General features: G+C 37.1%; 1 protein-coding gene across 1 annotated transcript in view; it reads left to right on the top strand.

Moving 5' to 3' along the window:
• Positions 1-4067: 4067 nt before the first annotated feature.
• Positions 4068-21249, top strand: part of Cep89 (Centrosomal protein 89kDa) — a 53516-nt gene continuing 36334 nt past the window's right edge. The window contains exons 1-5 of the mRNA XM_081739649.1: positions 4068-4231; positions 8613-8788; positions 12263-12362; positions 17858-18167; positions 20091-20590. Of these exons, the coding sequence (XP_081595775.1) occupies positions 8709-8788; positions 12263-12362; positions 17858-18167; positions 20091-20590 (990 nt within the window). The 5' untranslated portion in view covers positions 4068-4231; positions 8613-8708. The remainder of the gene's footprint in view (positions 4232-8612; positions 8789-12262; positions 12363-17857; positions 18168-20090; positions 20591-21249) is intronic.

Raw genomic sequence — 21249 nt, 5'->3', positions numbered from 1 at the left:
AATCATTATATACATGATTTCAGTGACGACGCCAGCTTTAAGTTCTTAGGGGGGCAAAGGAGGGGCAGATATATTTTCGGGGGGGCGACTATTTGCCATACCAAAAATTACATTTATTACGTTTGACTTATTTTACATTACATTATGTAAATTCGTTGCTGTTTTCATATTAGACATCTATATATATAAAAGAGAACGTACAATTCTTTGTCCGCTCATCACGCTAATACGGCTGAACCAATTTCTTTCATTTTGGGGGGTTATTAGGATTTGGACCCTAGATGGTTTTTATCATATCACTTTAATTTTTAATTACCAGTGTCTTGAGATAATTGACCATTCAGGTGTCCACAAATCCTTTGTTAGTTCATCATAGGTAAAAATAAACGTATTTATATGCAACCCGCATGACCGTGTCACTCGGCGGGTTAACATAAATGACAGGCGATATACAGCGGAAAATAGCTTGAATCTTCTGTTTAAAATTTTTTAATTGATTTGCTTATTTTTACAGACACTTTTACAATATGCCAGCACCGGGATGACCGCAGCGAAGCGGGGCGGGTTAACATAAATGACAGGCGATATAATGTTAAGATTTACTGCAATCTTCTATGGTTTTTATCATATCACTTGAAAGCGAAAAAGTAAAAATTATCTAAGTAACAAAGTTTATTGCGTTCCGGGGTGACCGCAGCGAAGCGGGGTGAACGCTTCATATCACTTGAAAGCGAAAAAGTAAAAATTATCTAAGTAACAAAGTTTATTGCGTTCCGGGGTGACCGCAGCGAAGCGGGGTGAACGCTGCTAGTATATGATTATAAATTAAACTTAATTCAAGTGAAATTTGTAACTAACAAATAAGTAACGTCTGCACATGAAATATTTTTCAATGAAATTTTTGAAGCCTAAACATAAATTGAATTACTTTCGCGTATGCTACAAGTAACACATTGGTCTAGTACCGTACTATATGCTACGTCTCTCTCTCTCTCTCTCTATCTATCTCTATCTATCTATCTATCTATATATATATATATATATATATATATATATATATATATATATATATATATATATATAGAGAGAGAGAGAGAGAGAGAGAGAGAGAGAGAGAGAGAGAGAGAGAGAGAGAGAGAATTTTCGAGAAGCTGCTGAAATGTAGCTTAATCCAGAAGGAGTGTAGGTACTAGGTAGAAAAATGAAACCGTAATATAGAAAAACATATCTCTGTATGTACAAATACAAATTTTCATATTAATAATGAAATTCTTATTGTTTCTCAGGTCTCTGAAGTGATTATATTTGCCCAAACACATAATTTCACGAATATCCAGGTCCTAACTGTTATAACATTTTTATTCCACCAAGGAAAGTCACCGAAGTAAATTAATTAGGTAATCAGTGAAACACCACGGGACACTCCTCCGTTATATACAGTGGTGAAGAAGTAAGTGGCTTAGTAACTATAAACATGCCGACTTCTCAACAAATTATGCTTTACATCCAGGATGATTAAAAGCAATGACTCTTCCCGAAGTCATGGATGCAATTTGTGACATTATTCTTGAAAACTGCAGCATTTCAGCCAGTGGTGGATATAGCCCGGGGCCGGAGGCCTAGGCCACTCCAGTTTTTCAGTGACAAAAATAATTTAAGCTATTATTTATATAGTTTTTAAAGTGTATAGTAAACTCACGATATATTTATTATAGTCTGAGGTCTGGCTGCACCACGCTTTCTCAGTTTTTACCTTCTTAGCAAAACTTGTGTCAGAGATCCTGGGCATTTCTTTGGAACTCGTCGGTAGCATAATTCAGAATGGCTTGGGTATGCACAAGATCTCGGCATAATGGGTTCCCAAAAAATCTGTCAGGAGAATAAAAGAGTGACGGCATTAAGAGTAGTCTTCTTCCAATTTGACCGTAATGCTGATCAATTTCGCTCACGAATAATAACCATAGGTGAAATATGGTTGTACCACTATGATCCTGAAACGAAACAACAGTCAATGGAGAAGTAGCACTCATTTCTCCCTCGCCCCAAGAAGTTCAAGACACAGAAGTAGGTTGAAAAACTGTTTGCAACATTTTTCTGGGATAAGTATGTAGTCGTACTCATAGACTACCTCCGCAACGGTCAGATATTTAATCCAGAATCTCTACATTACTTACAAAACTGAAAGAAAAATTCGAAGTTCAACGCCGCGGAAAATGAAAAGAAAGGAATTCTGTTCCTTCAGGAGAATACATCTGTCCATCATTCTTATTCCGCAGATTTAGCTCCGTCTAACTATTACGTGTACTTATTTCCCAAACTTAAATAACACTTGAAAGGACGCCATTTTAGATCTGATAGGGGTAGTGCTACGAACAGTGGTGCGAGGAAATCTTCAGATTTTTTAAACTTTTCTGCAAAAACTGGAGCATTGCACAAGGTAGTAGCCTATATTGACTCTCGGGGGAAGTGTAGAAGAAGTAAAACTTCACCAGTTCACGTGCACTCCTTCTGGGTTGGGCTACGAATTATTTTAGCAGTTCCTAGTCAATATGGTAGATGTCACGTCAGAACTTTGAAACAAAATAAGTAAGGGAGCACTAGTATAAACCAATTACTAACTAAATATCATCACTCTGACAATACGTTTTATTGGGTATCAATTTAATTCCATAAATTTATTATTATCATTTGCAGGAAGGAAAAACACAACTTTTTATCCCCTTCAAAAAATTAAGCCCTGGTAGTTGCAAATTAAACTGTTATAAGCACATCCTCTGAATATTGAAAGCCGAGAATAATGTTTCAGAAAAAAGAAGTTTTAAATAAAACAAAATATGAAACAGAAAACTTCAAACCTGGATAAATATAAACAAGTTACGTAACTAGTTTTACCATTCTTTTCTTTCCAATCGAAGTTGATCCAATGAGAAGAAAACAAGTCGACCAAATCTGCTATTGTTCGCTAGGCACAATAATTAAAAATCATAAGAAAGAAGTATAAGTAAAATTTACCTCAAAAGGCGCTAAATTAGAAAACAGAAATATGCGTGCATACCCAGACGCTCAAAGAAGAAAGCTTGAGGACTAATCTGCCACATAGTAAATTCATGGAAAGTAGACTACGATTTGACAATAAGATTGGTTATGATACTGATTTAAAATATTACATGTAGAATGTTTAAAGATCGTAGGAGTCTGGGGGGGGGGGCAGTCTAGGTAGCAGTCAGGGGGGCAGAAGTAGCTATTAGGGGGGCGCTCGCCCGCCTTGCCCCCCCTCTGGCGTCGTCACTGCATGATTTCCGATCTGCGTAAAAACACGCTAAATAGGAGTCAAGCACTTCCGTGCTGAATTTCCCATAAAAAATCCCTTCCTACATAAAATTCCCTTTCACAAAATTTAGGCAGAACAGGAATTCCCGCTCTGCCTAAAGATAAGATCATTGATAATATTTTCTACAAAGTGCTGGATGGCTTTTAGGCAGAACGAGAATGAATCGTATTTGATGTTGAAGAACACTCAGATTGTCTTCTCAGGGGCGTCATTTAGGGGACATGGAGGAGCAATTGACCCCTAAGTTTGAGATTTATATAGATTTTCTCAATAGAGTAGTAGTACATCAGTGTAAAACAAGAAATTTTATACTTATTCCAAGAGGTCTTGCGCCCCCCCAAAAGTAAAATGTTAAATGACGCTCCTGTGTCCTCTTAACCCCTGCTTTCAACAAGATGTTATGAAAAATAAACATTGACGATACTAAGCCATTATTCACCATTTGTATTCAAAAATCCTGAAACAATATGTAGTTGGAACCTTAAAACCCCTGATTATGAAGTTATGTGAGCGCCACTGATAATGTTATCTAGGTATTTCATTATCGTCCTTAATAGTATCATTTACTTCTTTTGTATATGAATACAGTTAGAACATTTTATTATTAGAATGAAGATAAGAGGGATCTTCAATGTTAGTGTGAAGAAAATTCGAAGAAAACTTAGCGTATTTGGAAAAATCTTAATTTAGATCTGTGTTTAATACAATCATGAGTATGGCAGCTCTGATAGCGATAGAGAGTCATCTAGCGGTACATTTAAGAAAGTGTGTTTGTAAACAAGCTGAGTGGTAATCTAAAATTAATATTGAGCAAATGTGAAAAACAATTAGTATTTATTGTTTTTTATATATACACGAATGCCGCCAACTATTTTTACACTTCAAAGAAGTGCTTCAAAGGTAGGCAGTTCCTTTATTACGTTGCAAGTGTAGATAGTGCAAAGGTTCATAAATAAAGATATGCGAAGCCATACTATTAGAGTAACTCCACTTTTATAGATACTCTCCATGCATCTAAAACACAATTTGGCATTACTGCTGTATCGCCGGCCACACAAAAATAAAACCAAAAAATGAATATTATTTATTTTCTTCCCCAAAATATTAAGTTGTGACGCTGGCTCACTTGATAGTGATTATAGTTCAAAATAGTGTGGACGTGTTATAAAAACTAGTACATAAAAGGCGAAACAATTTGTGCTAGTGGTTCCTTAAAAGCACGAATGCTATCTAACTGAATGAGGGTAGGAGCGCAGCAAGGGGTCCGAGCAATAGTGAGGAGTTGGGTACGTAGGAGCAGGCGTGTCGGCGTTGTTGGGTATACGCATAAACGAGGATAGTGGAAAAACGAGGATATGTCATAAACTGCGTATACCCACAGTTATAGGGGAGATAGTAAATGCCATCCAAAAATTACCACAACGTACTAAGTTAGGTTTGGTTAGTTGTCTCTCTACTTTTCTGTGTTTTCAATTCGTTTCTTTACAACAAACTGTTCGCCTGTTTAGTAGACCATGCCTTTCACACAATTTCAACAACTGGCACTCTTTATTTTTGTACAACTCGATAAAACTCAAATACGATACGTGGCAATCTTGTCATTTGCGCACTATTTTCACACTGCCTGTCTTATAATTCATAACAAGTGTACCTCTCTGCCGAATATTCCTTTCGGCCTCTACTTATAGTGCCGCTTACAACATCAAAAACTACTAACAACAAGTATTTTCTTAACTTCAACAAATCCCCTCACATGACATTCACTTACTCTTCCTCACAAACCAAAATAAATTCTCCAGTTCATCTGGTATATTTTCTAAAATTGGTCCGGCGGTACAGCAGTTAACCTTAGAGTTTCGTGCAGGTTTACTGTGGCACACCACTCGAAATAGTTGTTGAAAAATTACAATTTTTTCACTAGTTCTTTTATTGTCTCCTAATGAATTGCGCTGGGCGATATGAAAATATCTCACTTGGTGTAGGTAAAATTCAAGGGGACCAACAGAAGTACTTGTTGAAAAATTACAATTCTTCTACGATTTTAGATATAAATACGGAGTCCGTATGTATGACATAAGAATTACAGTGCACGAACGCTAACCGAGTTAGAGGATGGGAATCTGTTGGGTCCGTACGATAGCTAGGCGGTACGTGTGAAAGGAGCAGGCGCGTCAGCGACGGTGAGTATGCGCGTAAGTAATGGTACTGAAAACGTGGGTTTTGGCATTGAGTTTCGATACCACTTGTTATGACTTTTTACTTGAACGCTTCACTTGTAAACTTGTACACAGCTTTTGTGCACTGTGCAGAAATGCACCGCTGGTTGAAAATAGTATCTAATACAGTCATCTTTCATTTGCATCCATTTATTTTATGCGTCGTAAAGCACTTGTAATGATTTTTACACTAGTAACCCTACACTTGTAAACCTAAATTACAGGTGTATTATTTTCTATTTAATTGCATTGCCTGCAGACATTTGTTCTTTATAAATATATCTTTTTATGCAAAGTATTCAATTTTACCTGTAAATCTTCCAAAATATGGTGTGCTAGAAATAAACCAGCATCCACAACTTTACAATATTGAAAATATTTTAAGGCTAATTTTACATTCCACTCCCATTGGTATTCTTACGCATATGCAGGTCAAGTTTTGGCACACCACTAGAAATAATTGTCGAAGAGTTATAATTCTTTTACTAATTTCCTTCTTATAGTTCGCCAAAAGATTTGCGCTAGGCGGCATGTTATTACCCAAGTAATTGTTGAAAAATTACAATTATTTTACGATTTGCGCTACTCGACATATTATTACCCAAGTAATTGTGTAAATATTACAATTATTTTACGATTTGCGCATAAATACGACGTCGAGATGTGTGGCATAAAAACTGCAGCAAAAAGACAAACCAACCTGTCTAGTGGCTAGGTGGCCACTAAAACACGAATGCTATCTTGAGTCAGGACAGGGCGAAGCTAGTGGGCTCGCGCGTGCATCCGAAGGGAGTAGGCGCGTCAACGACAGTGAGTGTACGTGTCAATGAGGGTAGTGGGAACAATTTTGGCAATGATACGAGTTTCAGTAGCACTTGTCATGATTTCACATTAGTAAAGCTCTACTTGTAACCAAGTAAGGCCCAGTTTAGTAATTCTACTTCTTGCACGAAATCTTCCAAAGAGTAACTAATAAATGCTCTAATATACTTGTTCATCTAAGGTTCTTGCTAATGAGATAGTCCTCCCATGAAGAAAACATGGTGACATAAAACTAACAATATTTTCAGAAAATGGAAAATTTGAGTAAATAAAAGACATTAAAATATGCCTTCGTTTTCTCCCTTGAGTCTGCCTCTCGTTGTTTTCAGCGATCATTTACAAATTAAGAAAAATATTAAGTGACAGAGTTAGTTTTAGGCTTCCTGTCAATTTGGAAAGGTCATTACGAAAGCTATTTCGTGGACATGCATACGTTAAGTGATATTTATCAGGCTGTTTGTTCATGTGGTGGTACATGCATAGGGATGACCAAAAGAAATATTGGCACCAGATTGATGGAACATAGAGAATCTCATTAGGATAAAGCTGTATCAGGGTTGTCAAAACAGCTCCAAATAAATAAATAAACAGTCACTACGGTGGAGGTATTACACATCTGGTCTCCCCTAACATAGGAAGGAACGTATTTGAAGCTTATTATATTAGGATAGAGGACCCTTTATTAAATACGGACAAGGTGAACATTCAAAAAGACTGGGATACCATTATTACTAATTATATTAACAAAACCAAGATTTTAGGACTTCATAATACTTTATTATAATCTATTTGGCTGTAAAAATTACAAAATTCATAAATTATAGATTGCAGGGCTCATAGCGAGTCACTTTTTTAACTAAAAGTTACTTTTTTGGGAGGTAAAGCGACTTTTTCGTGTGATTTATGTTTTGCATTGATAGTTTTCTAAGAAAAATGTAAACATAAATGGAAAAAGGCAGAAACTTGTTACTCATTACCCTTCTGAAAGCTTCAGTACTTGCTGCCACATGTGAAACAGTCAGCTTTATTCTCACTTCAGCTTTTATTCTTTCTAAAGCACAGTGGATGGTTGGTGGATGCTTAAGCTCTCAAAGTGGGGTAGAGACCCCTTCTGTGTCTATTCTTTCTTCTGTCATAATAGTCTTTTAGTTTTCGCCCGTAATAGTTAACGCTCCGCTCAAACGTTGTGTGTGTGTGTGTTTGTGTGGTTCATCATGTTCGTCTTATGTTATGCTTCTTAAGAGTGGGTGATGAATATTTCATGACTTTGAGAACTCTCAGTGCTAAGTTAAATATAATGTCTGGGATGAAGAAATTCGGAAATAGGCCAAAACTGGTTCCACTTACTCAGAAGATTCTTACATTTGCTAAGTCTGCTTACCGTAACTGCAAAGCATACTTAGAAAACCTAAGAAACGAGGAAGCTCAAAATGAAGTAAAGAAGGAAAAATGAAACAAAATAAGGAACAAAGAGAGAGGTGATGGAGAAATTGACAAAGGAAAAAAGGAGCATGATGAGATTTTGATCACTTTTTCATATGCTTTTGGTCACTTTTTGGTCAATTTTTCGTGTCCTTTTGGTCACTTTTCAACTATTTACAAGAGACCGGACCACTTTCAGCCCTGAGATTGTAATAGTTATGAAATTTACTGCAGTGTTTGACCTGGCAACTCTAAACTTTTAGATATTTGAAGCATTCATTGGTTGATGAACATAATGAAGATTAGTACCAGAAGATAGTATTGAGTTACTCCTACAAAAAACAAGAAACTGGTTGAGCTTATTCATATATTAATAGGTTATGAGACGGCCAGAAATAGTTAGTGAACAAAGAGGAGAACGTAACAAATTAATGAGTGGAGTCAACCAAACCAACTCAAATATTGAATTGACTTCTATATAATTGGTATCCGTGAAAAAGAAAAATACTTGGACACTCGAGAATTGTCAGGCAGAAACATTCCACAACTCAACTTTCGAAATGACATTGTTCAAACATATATTATAAAATATCTGAATTTATTTCCAGTGTACCCCTATATATATTTGTAATAAAGAAATAGCGGGTACATAAGCTTTTCTTGATCACAAACATATAAACCTAGTATTTTAATATATAGGTGCTATTAAAATATCTTATTTTTTTAAAAAACTTCAGCTAAAAGGTGCTGGTACTACGTACCTTAGCCCACTGTTAGAAGAAAACCCGCTTTAATAATAATAATAATTCTTATTCTTTCAGCAAAATGCACTGTAAAGTGAGTGTCCAAAATTGTTTGGTGTTCTCCCTAAGAAACCCGTTCCGTCCGTTTTCAGCTGTACTTGTTGACAAAAACAGATGAAGAAATCAAAGCGAAACGATGCTGGAAAAATTCCGAAAGAGATTTCTCTTGGATTTAGGCCGTTTTCGTACACAAGGTGGGTAAAAATTTGGTAAGCTCTTTATAATAAGGAATGAACCTAATGAATTTTGTAAGTTATTTACTTAGTCGTTAGATAGCGTTAATTTTGTTTTTTAAGGAGATGGGTTTACAAAACATATTTAAAAATATATTTCCTTAAGGCCAAAAAAAAAAGTCCAAGAACTGCCTATTGGATCATCAGCAATTTTGACCAGGTTGTAGAAAGTCAAAAGGTAAGAATTGAGTTCATTGATAAACCGGAAGTGATATTTAAACCGGAAGTGATAGGTATCCACCACAATATTGATATACCTAGAGCAAAAACTATAAGATATTAGTTGGGCAGCGTTTTGCCTGTATCTCTTGTTATTAATGTGCTGTATGAGAAAGGAATATGGTCTTTTGCTAACCTCCCCTCTGCCCTGTCGCGACAAAACGCTGTAACTTTGGCGGAGCTGTTTTGAGAAAAAGAGCCGTAAAGTTGCTACAGACCGGCTAATTTCCTACTTACATCGATATTCTCTTTGGTATATTTTCAAAAGTATTTGACTCAGCTCAATGCTGGGCCTGGTGAACATAAATATCGGTGGCGGAAAATTCAAAAATGCTTAAAGCGACAAAACAATGTAACTCAAGTTACAGCGTTTTGTCGCGACACGGCAGCCCTGCTTCCCCTCGATAAAAAAAACTTCTATAAAACTAGTTACTATAGCTAGGTCCACACGCTATCGGCATGGGCAAACATATATCTGCCTAATAACGCTAAATAACTTTTTTTTTTTTTTTTTTTTTTTTTTACAAGAGCCTTTGGCCGAATAATTCTTGAACAAACGAGACCGCGGTGGCCAATGGTAGAGAGTACACCTCTGCTGCACGGGGTCCCTGGTTCGGTCCCTGCTCGCGCCAAGTGAACTTTGTGGTGGACAAATACCGTATGCGGGGTTTTTCTCGGGGTTCTCCCACTTTCTTCATTTCATTCATTTCTCACCATCACTGTCTCCTTTAGCCTAGCCGGCATTACCGTGGGACGTAAAGCTTAAAGATTTCATTTTCATTTCTCTTGAACAAACTTGCAACATTAAATCTTGTGAACAGAGCAATCTGCTATTCCTCCTTAACTACACAAAAGTTCTTTCTTCGTAAATTTCAACTCCGTAATAAATAAAACAAAAGAACAACTAAAACTTTCTTATAAACACTAGGCCCAATTATTCTCCAACTTCATTCAAGCGCTTCCATATTCCCTGAACTGAGACAGCGAGAAGCTTTTTTTTTTTTTTTTTTTTTTTAAATTATAAATTTTGTGTTCTAAGAATAGGTGCCAACTTCTCTCTTAACCCTCTATTTAAACCAGAAGTGGCAAAAACCAACCATTTCCGGTTTTGACGTTGATCACTATAAAGTAAAAATGGTAATAGATAGCGAGAGGCGGTTTTCAGCATTCAATTAAGCGTCCCGACAATATATTCCATCTCCACTCTGATCTCTGTACTAAATCTATTATCATTTCCGGTTTTAATATTCATTGAGAAAATATCACGCCGTACAAATCAAACTTCTTCATATGCTACCTATTTTTTCTGCAATAATATATTCACTATTTTCTGGTCTTGCTTCGGGATTCGTTTGTTCCACCTATATGTAGAAAAGCAAATTACGTAGTATAAATTAGTAAAAACACTTGAAGAAAAATTGCCTACGGTTTCGCAGGTCGGCAGCCTTCATCTTCGGTGCAATGAAAAAGCTTTACGCTGTTATATAAATTGCATCGTGAGATTTTTTAGTTAACCATTTTTTTCTTCGTGTAAGTTCACGATTTGACTAATATAGCAACGTAATTCTTTTGACGCTGCACCGAGAACGAAGGCAGCGTAGCTGCGAAAGTGTACGCGATTTCCTTCATTTAAGGATTTAAGGAAGTCTGTTGTAAGTACTTTCGCTAACCTTCATCATATTGGGAGAGAAAATGAGAAAGGAAGTAAGCGTTACTGAGCGATCTCAGGTTTCCCGCCATTTTGAACTTAGAATATTATCGTGGCACCATATTTGACGTTATTCAGTAACTCCTCTTTTTATTTATTTATTCGTTACTCAGTGATGATATGAAATGTGGACATGAAATAAAAGCAAGGATAGGAATTGCGAAAGAAACCTTTAAGAGAAAGAAAAAAGACTGTTGTGTGGTACCTTGAATAAAGAGTTAAGAAAAAGACTCATAAAATGCTTCGTGTGGGGTGTTGTACTGTATGGATCAGGAAACATGGACATTATGAAAAAATGATGAAAAACGACTGGAAGCTTTCAAAATGTGGGTGTGGAGAAGAATGGAAAGAATTAGCTAGGTCGAGCAGAAAACATATGAATGTTTGAAATGGTGGGGGGGGGAAAGAACTATTTTAAATATCATTAACAAGAGGAAAAAGAAACGGGAAGGAGATATTGGCTAAGAAAGTATCATAAGAAACGTGCTAGAGGGTATGGTGGCAGGAAAGAGAGAGAGGGGAAGCGAAAGAGACTACAATTAATAAATGATATAAAAATCGTACCTGAAAACAAAGGTTAGCGGAAGACCGTGGAGCATGGAAGTTTCTGAGTTGCGGCAAATGACCTGCGAATAATGGCAGAATACTTATGATGATGATGATGATTCGTTGCTTCCTAATCCTCCCCCCTTTACCCCGTCTGATGAAGAGAGAGCGTGCTTGCAATTAACCACCCATCAACACAGGAAGGGATTAACGTAGCTACAAACATTTCTTTGTAGATCAAAGTTCTGAATTTTCAGCTAATAAAATAATATGTGAATGTGATAGTACATCTGTTGGTATAACTAAAAGTAATATACGTAAGTTTAGGTTTTAAAACATACATTAGAAATTCAAAGGAAGGAAACCCAGCCACGTCAGGTTTGCCAAAAATATTTATTTACAAATTGAAGACATGTGTTTCGCACAAGTTGACTTCTCTAAGAGAAAGAAACGTGTCTTTGAATCTTTCTGTATTCGCTCAAAAAGTCCAAGAGTTGATATACATAAAATGGAATTTTGATAAGCATGAAACATCACTATAAAACTTCAAAAGATGTACTTCCATATTGTTTACACAAGTTAGATATAATAATATTTGTGCAAGGTACGTGAATTTTATTATTATTTTATTTTCTTATTGGAAAATAATACGTTTGAACAGTATTAAAGCTTTTTAGCAATCACATTACGTACTGATGTTGTATCACAAAAATGATCACTTACAATGATAAATAAATCGTGGTATCATCCAAGTAAAATAAAAATATATTTTATTTTCGATTGTGGCAACATTTGCTTCATATATATGTATTCATTTCCTAACTCATTTTTATCTAAAAGGTCTGGCAAATGTGGCAGGAAAAGAGGTCGCTAAAATTATTATGAACAGAAATTTTAAATTAACATAACTTACTTGAGTTTATATTGTGTCGCATTCACACATTTGTTTTCCATGTTGCTAGCACTCGGGAGCCAGCGGAATATGCATCACCTAGTCAACAATCTTGTTCAACCTCAGACATACCGAGACGCGTGGAACACCCTGAAAGACCTGAGAGAAAGGTAGGATCTAGTTTGCTACCAATTATATTAATACTCGAGATTTTTTAAATATAATATTTCTTTCTAGTATCACAGCACACTGACCTTAACATCCTCTAAGAAATTGCTTTGAATTATGTTTTTTTTTTCATCTAGTACTTTTAGGCTTTTGCAAAATACAGTAAAACCTGGTTATTTTGATCACTGTGTTAAAGAGTAATCAATTTAGGCAGGTTCCAATTTAAAATAGAGTAGTAATATTATAATCAAAACAAAACTATTAAACATGATAATATGTACGTTCTATTCCTGATGCAATAACTAATTGTACGTACTTTCTGAGTACAAAAGGTTGTTCGGCTTATACCGGTCCAAATTAGAATTAAATTACCATCTGGGAATGGTGCTAGATCGACGCATCTGATGTCGTGAGCATTAGTATGTTTGAAATTGTGTGTGGGTGAGTTGCATAAAATGCGCCTAAATTAAATCATTACTAGGAAGGGTATGTCATGATCTTTTACGATGCTCGTTTTTCCTACACACGCATAGTGAAACGCTGAACGGAGACTGGATTCACACTTGGGTGACTACCAGTGGTGAAGCGTACTATGAGGCTCTGAGGCCGGGCCTACCCTGTTTTCTACCATATATTTTCTTTATCTTTGATTTCTTATTTAAAAAAAATTAATACTTCAACATTTCGGTTTTTCCGATAAAGAATAGTAGGTTGGAAACACTTCTAGACCCTTTCCTCTGAGCCTCACCAACTCACTAGACAGGCTTACGGGCTATGCTGCTCAGGAAGCGAAGCTATTATCGCTGGGGATTGCACGCATTCTTCAGAAGGTGCGAAGGCTCGTCCCTGAGAGTTTAGTTTTTGCGTTGAAAGCTTCTTTCACTGCTAATACGCTATTAAATGATTTCTTTAACATGGAGTAAGAAGTTTCTGTGTAGAATTATGTATTTCTATTAGTGATAACTTGTTTAATTTAAGTATATACTCAGGTTCAGGTTCAAGGTATTTTCCTTCCTTCTCTAGCTATTCATAGTAGCTTTTTTTTTCGTACATGGGGCCTTTTCTTCGTAGTCTTTTCCTTGAAACTTTTAAATGTTATAACCTTCTCCTTGAAACCTTTTCTGTTATTTATTCCTTCCTCAGTTATCCTTATTTTCCTTAGGTCTGCCTTGACCTCTTTCAACCAATTCATTTGTGTTTTATCGATTTGGTTGAAATAGTTAATCTTTCGTGATCCATCCTCTTTTATATTCAGAGAGCTTTATCCTTTTCTTCCTGATTGTGAACACAGTTTTCTGTTTTGTTCGATATTTCTTTATTACTTCCCAGTTTTCATATTCCACTCTCATACGTTGATCCTATATTTTTTCTAAAAAGTTTCCTTTCTCTCTCTCTCTCTCTCTCTCTCTTGTATCTAATTGTTAGGCTGTATATTAAAGTAAAATATTTTGACGCATCAAGACTTTCTGTTTTAAAAACTGTGTTTTAGTTTTACATTAATGTTATGATATACTGGGTTTCTCCGTAAAGTAATGAGACTGGCTGCCACGTGGCGCTCGAGTCGCCAGCAGCACGTTGCCCAGCGGGAAGATTTGTGGTGCGGGGTCTAAGCTAAGCAATGCACCGGGCAACAGTCATGTCCGGGCTCTGATACAATGAGGATCACCCGTGGCGCAAAAACTTTTTGGGTTTGGTTTTGTCACGGCAGACAAGTGATTTGGACAAAAATGTGACCAAAGTGAAAAATCTCCTGGACTCCGACCGTCGTTTGAGTGTAAGCTTAGTCGCCGAAAAGCTCAACATGTGCCAAACAACGGTTCACAAAATTATTTCTGAAAATTTAAACATGCGGAAGGTTTGTGCGAAATTGGTGCCGAAAGTGTCGAGTGATGAACAAAAACAACGACGAAGTGACTTTTCTCGTAAGATGGAGCAGTTCGAAAGTGACTATTTTCTGTTTCCAAAGGCTCAAGAGAAACCCCAAAGAACACCATTTCAACGATGTTCTCCCCATCCAACGGGCTGTCACGGAGTCTCTGAAAGAAGTTACGACAGCTGACTTCCAGGGAGCCGTGTTGGCAGCGGTGTATCGACAATATTTACCGATCGGATCAATAAATTATTTTTACCAGACCCAGTCTCATTACTTTACGGAAGATATTTAATTCTAGAAAATATAAGGAACATTAATCCTGTTTCACTCCCTGTAAGTAGCAGAGCATCAAGGACGCCTTTATTTGTGAATAACATTTTACTTTCTCTCTGCTTATGGTGGTTGATCAGGAATCGGCAGAACTAGACAAGTTGCGTCGTTATCTTTATGTATTTGTGTGTATACTGTTCGTCTTCAAGTGTATTTCAGAGGGAATATGCTTCGAGGACAATATACCAAGAAAAGGACATCCGTTGCTTAATAATTTAGTCTGGACTGGACTACCAAATGTCGTGAAATTAATGGGAATGTGAATGTGAAATTAGTGGGGATGAAATGAATGTGAATAGGGAAATTAACGGTCTTGATCTGTTCATTTACTTGCTGACAAGAGACAAAATAAGCAATAAACTGTAGATAGTGCCGTCGTCTTTTGCAGTTTTCGACAATCACTTCAATCATTAGTCTTTTCCATGAATAACCAGTGGTGCTATTCGGCCGGTTCGCTAGAACTGGTTGTAAAAATATTTCCAGTCCGCAGAAGCATTTGTTATACCCAGACATAATAGTAAATTTTACCCAGTTATACCCAGGAACAGTAAATTTTAGTTTAACTACCTTTGTTTTTTAGAAATTCTCACAGCTACAGGATTAAACATGTGATCTCTCAGAGCAAGGTATAAGCGTTTATTTCTTCATCTCAAATGCCCAGATATCCAGAATGAGAACTGGGATCATATGAGTGTGATGGTGAGGTTAATTTATATTTGAAACGTGTACATACCACTGTGAACAATTGTCGATCCATTGCTGGATTAAAGTCTTTCCAATATCTTTTGACAAACATCTATTTTGGATAATTCATTTCCAAGATATTCGAGGTGCTACCTAAATTCGTCACACCACCTTGTATTAGGATGCTGTGTAGGTCCCTACTTGTCACTTGTGGTAAACGTTGTGACTGAAACACGTAATCAATGCACTCAAAGCTCTTTCTTTGCATTCTCTCCTGCCTCGTTCTCCCTTGCCTTGACGAGCCCTCCTCTGGTTAATATACCTCCGTCCTAGAAGTTGCAAAACTGGAAACGTTCCTGCTTTCCTGTGGGACCTTTCGGAGAGAAAAGTAAACAACCTCACTTCTAAAAACTATAACAAACTCATCTTCTTGGGAAGAGTACGGGTCACAGTTTATGGGCTTCAAAGTTGGAACCACGTACACTGAAGGCGCAAGTGCTGGCCACTAGACCAGTTTCGAGGGCTCCAATATTTATTTATATAATGTTGTAATGTGGTGGTCTATGCCTTGGTATATTACTATTAAGAATTGTGTTTTTTGTCAGGTCCTAGGACTAATTAGGGTTGTTTTTCCATTCTTTTCTTCTTAATTTTCAGTTTGGGCTTGGAAATGTTTCTTCCATGTTTCTCGATTTTCAGCTTCCTCTTTTAATTTCCAATATTTTCTTCTATTTTTCAAACCATCGATCACTTGTGATCTTTTCCCTATTCCTATTTTTCCTTCCATCTTTCCTTCTATGGCGGTATGAAGAAGACAATTTCTTCCCAAGATATGTCCAATCCAATTGGCCTTCCTACGGAGGATATTAGCTAGATGTGTTTTCTTCTCTCCTATCCGTTTTAAAACATCTTCGTTTGTTACTTTTTCTGTGCATTTTATATTCTCCATTTTCCTCCAACACCACATTGCGAAGCTCTCTAAATGTTTCTTCTCTAACTTCCGTAATGTCCACGTCTCTGAACCTTAAAGTCCAATATTAAGGCTGCTAGTTAAGAGTGACCTTTTCTTGTTGAATGCTTCTTTTCTATGGCAATTCTTGACCTGATCTCTTTGGTGCTATAAGCGTCTTTCGTCAAAATAGTACTTCCCAGATATTTAAAATTATCGATCTCTTCAAATTCTCTTTGTTCTACTCTGATCCGTAAGAGCGTATTTCCACGGAATATTCTCATGACTTTCGGTTTTTCGATGTTGATTTCCATTCCATATAGTTTCCCAGTGTGAACTACTCTGTCAATCATCTCCTGTAGTCCTTCTTCGGTTCTAGTTATAATAACCATATCATCTGCATACCTGATCTTGTTAATGATCTGCCCACCAATTTTGAAATCTCCAATATTCATTAATGCTTCCTTCATTAAATATTCACTGTAAATGTTGAATAATTGGGGCGACATACTTCCTCCTTGTCTGACTCCTCTTCCAATCGCCACACTATTGGTTTCTCCTTCATTCAAGCGCAACTTTACTCGTTATCCTATGTACACGTTGCGAATGAGTCGTCGGTCTCTCCAGTTGACCCCAATTTCTTTAAGTATTTGCAGAAGTTTCGTCTAATTGACTCTGTTTAAAGCTTTTTGCCAGTCTATGAAGCACAAACACAACTCTTCCTTTACGTCAAAAACTCGTTCTGAGATAGTTCTTATCAACCCAATGGCATCTCTGGCGCCTTTTCCCTTCCGGAATTCCAGCATCCTATTAAGTTATATTGTAATTACATATAAAGGTAACGAAGAAAGTTCTATCGCTTTTTCACCCACCACCTTCAAACATCAATATGTCACCTAGGACGTACTTGGAAGATCAAACATAGTCCCCATCACCATCGACGACCTTCTGCTAATGTTCTGGAAGGCCATATATTCCATCGCAGTAAAACTTGGTGGGCCGTGAAGCGAAGAAGGTATTAAGTTCATTTTTTACCTCTACTTGAGATTTGAACTGGAGTCCTCTAAGGTGATTGTCCAAGGAATGGAACAGGTGATAAACAGACGGAGCAATGGCCGGAAGTATGGCGGAAGCAATAGTGTTTCCCATTCAAGGCGTAGAATGGTGTCCCGGGTCATCTTAGCCACGTGAGGCTTAGCGTTGTTCTGTAAGAGGAGGACTCCTTTGCAATTCAGAAGTGCTGGCTCCAGAGTTTTGAGCTTTTCTTGAACACGGCTCAATTGCTGACAGTACACAGTTGCATTGACGCTCTGACAAGTGGTAGGAGTTTCCGATGCATGATGCCGTGAGCAGTCCACCAAACACACAGGAAGACCTTCTTCTGGTGCAGTGCTGGTTTCGGCTGTTTTGTACCGGTTCATGGGATGCTAACCACACCATAACTGACCTTCGCCCTATCTCCATTCACATTCAACTCACGGTGTGAGGGCCACAGACAGACCTCCACAAAAAGCGACAGAACTTTCTTGGTTACTTTATAACTAACATTGGCGAGAATAACGTGTGAGTGCTTCTTAAAGAATTAACACCTTGTTCTGTATTAATTAGAAATGTATCCTGTTATTCGAATTCATTACACGTATACTCATTTTCTCTTATAGAAAAAGCAGACCAAAAGTAAATCAGTCATTGCTGAAGAAAAGAACAAGAAGGCTGCTGGGAAACCTGTGAAGAAAACAGGTGAAATGAAATCGAAAGATATCTCTTTTCTCGTGTCTCCGTCAAATCAGTCTAAAGAAGAGGAAGATGACCTCACAGATGTTAGTTCCGTCCTTTCATCTCCGCGATCTCCAGTCAACAAACAACCTATCACAGTAGACCCTAAATTATTGACAACTGGCTCAGCACAAGGGGCTGAAGGCAAACGATTGCAACAGTCATTGTCAAGTCTTGACTCAGGATATCCACAGAGTAAGTGAACATTTTTGAAAATTTCGATTTTTTTAAGTGTAAATATTAGGTAAGGTTTAAGCTTATCTCAGACATGGAGGTATTTTCTCTTACTAAAGTTGGTTCCACGAAAGATGCCTTCAATTTATACAAATAGCCAACTGAAGAAGTAATAATGATAATAATGATAATGATAATAATAATAATAATAATAATAGGACATGGCTACGAGGGTTGCACTGAAAGTTTCGGGAAAATGATAAAACGCAAGAAGATCAAAGTACAGCAATTTTTTATTGCTTTTCAAAGTACTCCCCCTGTGCAGCAATTCATTGTTTCATGCAATAGAATCACACCTTGAAACAGTTATGCTACTCCGAAGTTGGTACCTGTGAAATGCAGTTTGTATGCATCGATGGCTTCTTCTGAAGTGCAAAAGCGCTTCTTCCCACGCAACATATTTTTGATTGTTGATAATAAACAGAAATCGCTGGGGGCTAAATCAGGGGAATAAGCCGGATGTGTCATGATTTCAACGTTTTCCTGGTCCAGAAAATCACCTGTGGCAGCTGCTGTGTACGAGCTGGCATTGTCGTAAGGCAGAATGATTCGACGGTTGGGGTTGGAATATCTGCTCACATTCAGTACTTCTGATAGACATATGGTTGTATACCATTCTGCATTGACTGTTCTACGATTCTCCAGTGGACAGTTGCAATATGACCTGATTTACTAAAAACTGATGCAATCATTTGTTTGGAGACACTGCGTGCATGAACAACTTTGGTTGGTTTAGGTTCATTGCAGAACACCCACTCAGCAAATTGTCGTTTTGTTTCCGTTTCGTATGTAAAACTCTACGTTTCATCACCCGTTACGATGTTAAACAGCAAATTAAATAATCCAGACTTGAACCGTTTCGTTCACCACTTCACATGGGCGTCTCTTTGTGCTTGAATTAAACTGTGTAGGATCCAACGAGCGCAAAGTTTTTTTTTTTTTTTTTTTTTTTTTTTTTTTCTCACACCTAAATGATCGTGCAATATTGTTTGTATTTGGCTCATGCCAATGCCTGTGGTCCCTTGAATTTCGCGATAAGTCACGTGTCGATCAGTGTTTGTTAAATCACGAACAGCTTCAACGTTTTTGGTCACAATGGCTGTCGATGGACGACCTGCACGATCCTCATCACTCAGGCTGACTAAGACTACATCTGAATTCCCGAAATCACCTGGAAGTTGTCAGCTGGAATGGGTCTTCATCAGGAAAAGTAGCAGTCATCCGACGAACACAGTCTTGCTGTGTTAACTCCTGGCGAAAATCATTATAAGTCATTGCACGGAAGTGCTCTCTCGTCAGGTCCATTTTTGATTACGACCACCATACTTCAAACTGGTGTCCTGCAACGACAAAGATTCCGAGTTTCATACGGTTTTGCATTTAGAGTGAACAAAGATTACAGTTTATAACTACAACAAAATCGAACAAATTTCATTATTCCCTGTACGTGATTCCTGAAACTTTCAGTGCAACCCTCATATACCTACTTGATTTCAGAGTTAGTGGCCAAAATAGCAGGTGACCCATATTTAAAATAAATAAATAAATAAATAAATAAAAATAAAGTAAAAAGTAATATTTAGTTTAGCGTCTTACTGCTATGCCTTTAGGCTAAAGAAAACGGATGATTAATGAAAGTGCATTATTTATCAATATATTTTTTCTTGTTATAATGTTTGACAGAATATTTGTTTTTTACATATCGTAACCTTTTAACCATTTTTTAACCATCCTTCATGTTTTTTTATCCTTTTTGAAGTGTACCACAGGCTGATGAAGGAAGTAGCATCTTCCGAAAGCGCTACCTGTTGCATGTAGAAGAATATTCTGCTACATATTTTTTTGCTGTGAGTAATAGCCTTTCCCCTTTTTCTTTATTTTCAGCTACAAATGATGACAGTAGGAAACGAGACGAGGAAATTGAACAGCTTGTTACTAAACTAACAGAGTTGACCAGTGAAAATGAACATTTGAAAGCAGTGATTGAGAAATTAACTATGCAGTTGGAAACTCAGAAGAAAAGTTGTTCCAAAGAACACAGCAAAATGTTGGAACAAAAGAACAAAGAATTACAGGAAGATGTATCAATGTTAAAGAAACTAGTATTCAGGCTAAATATGGAGCTTGGGAAATATCAAGAAAAGCTCATCAAAGCCCATATATCTCCACCGCAACCAGATCGATCTCATTTGCCCGCAGCAGATTGGAAATTGTACACGAGTAAATTAGCTCCTTTGCTGGAAGCCTATGATGAGACGATCAAAGAAAAGGAGGAGTTGATTTGTAACTATGAGCATGACAGGAAAAAATTTGTTGTCAAATTCAAGGAAATTACTCATGAAAATGAAGCATTGCACGAGGAGCTTGAAGAAGCAAATAAAAAGGTAAGATATAGAGAGTATGTAACACTGTACACACGGTACACAAAACTATCAAATTTTTTTGTGCGATTTATTTGGTTACCAGGTAATTTGAATGGTTCTTCGCCACTTACAAGGAGAAGGCAGACTTTGGTAAGTGAACTTCGGGGCCATTTTTTGCGAGGTGGTAGTGCACATTTAAAGAATTAATATTACAAACTGGGTGGGCGCAATGGCCAAAAATAACCGAGAAAACCCTTCTTAAAGTTTTCTGCTCGCCGCACGTATCGTAAGACGTGCAAACTTATCAAATGACGGCGTGGCAAAGTGGGATGAACCTGAGACAAGTGCAAAGGGTCCCGGGTTCGATTCCCATTCGAGTCAAACTTTTATTTTCGTTTTTTGCTTCAACCAATAAAGTAGCCATATGTAACTATAAGTAAAATATTAATTCACCATATGTTTATAATGTGTTAAAACAATAGAAATTTTCAATCACTTGTAAAATCTATCAATGTTCCATGTTAACTAGGAACAAAATTTAATCTCTTCCGTAAATATTATTGTTACCGCAGTCGTTGTGTAAAAATGTTCTGGAAGCTTCGTGTCTACATCTGTTGACAGTGTGCAAATTACAAGGAAAATGAGGGCGAAATCTTTGGTTATAGCAACATCCAGTATTA

The sequence above is a fragment of the Thermobia domestica genome, chromosome 2 (assembly GCF_964235325.1).
Source record: "Thermobia domestica chromosome 2, izTheDome1.hap1.1, whole genome shotgun sequence".
Lineage (NCBI taxonomy): Eukaryota > Metazoa > Arthropoda > Insecta > Zygentoma > Lepismatidae > Thermobia > Thermobia domestica.
This window is presented reverse-complemented; position numbering and strand designations above follow the sequence as displayed.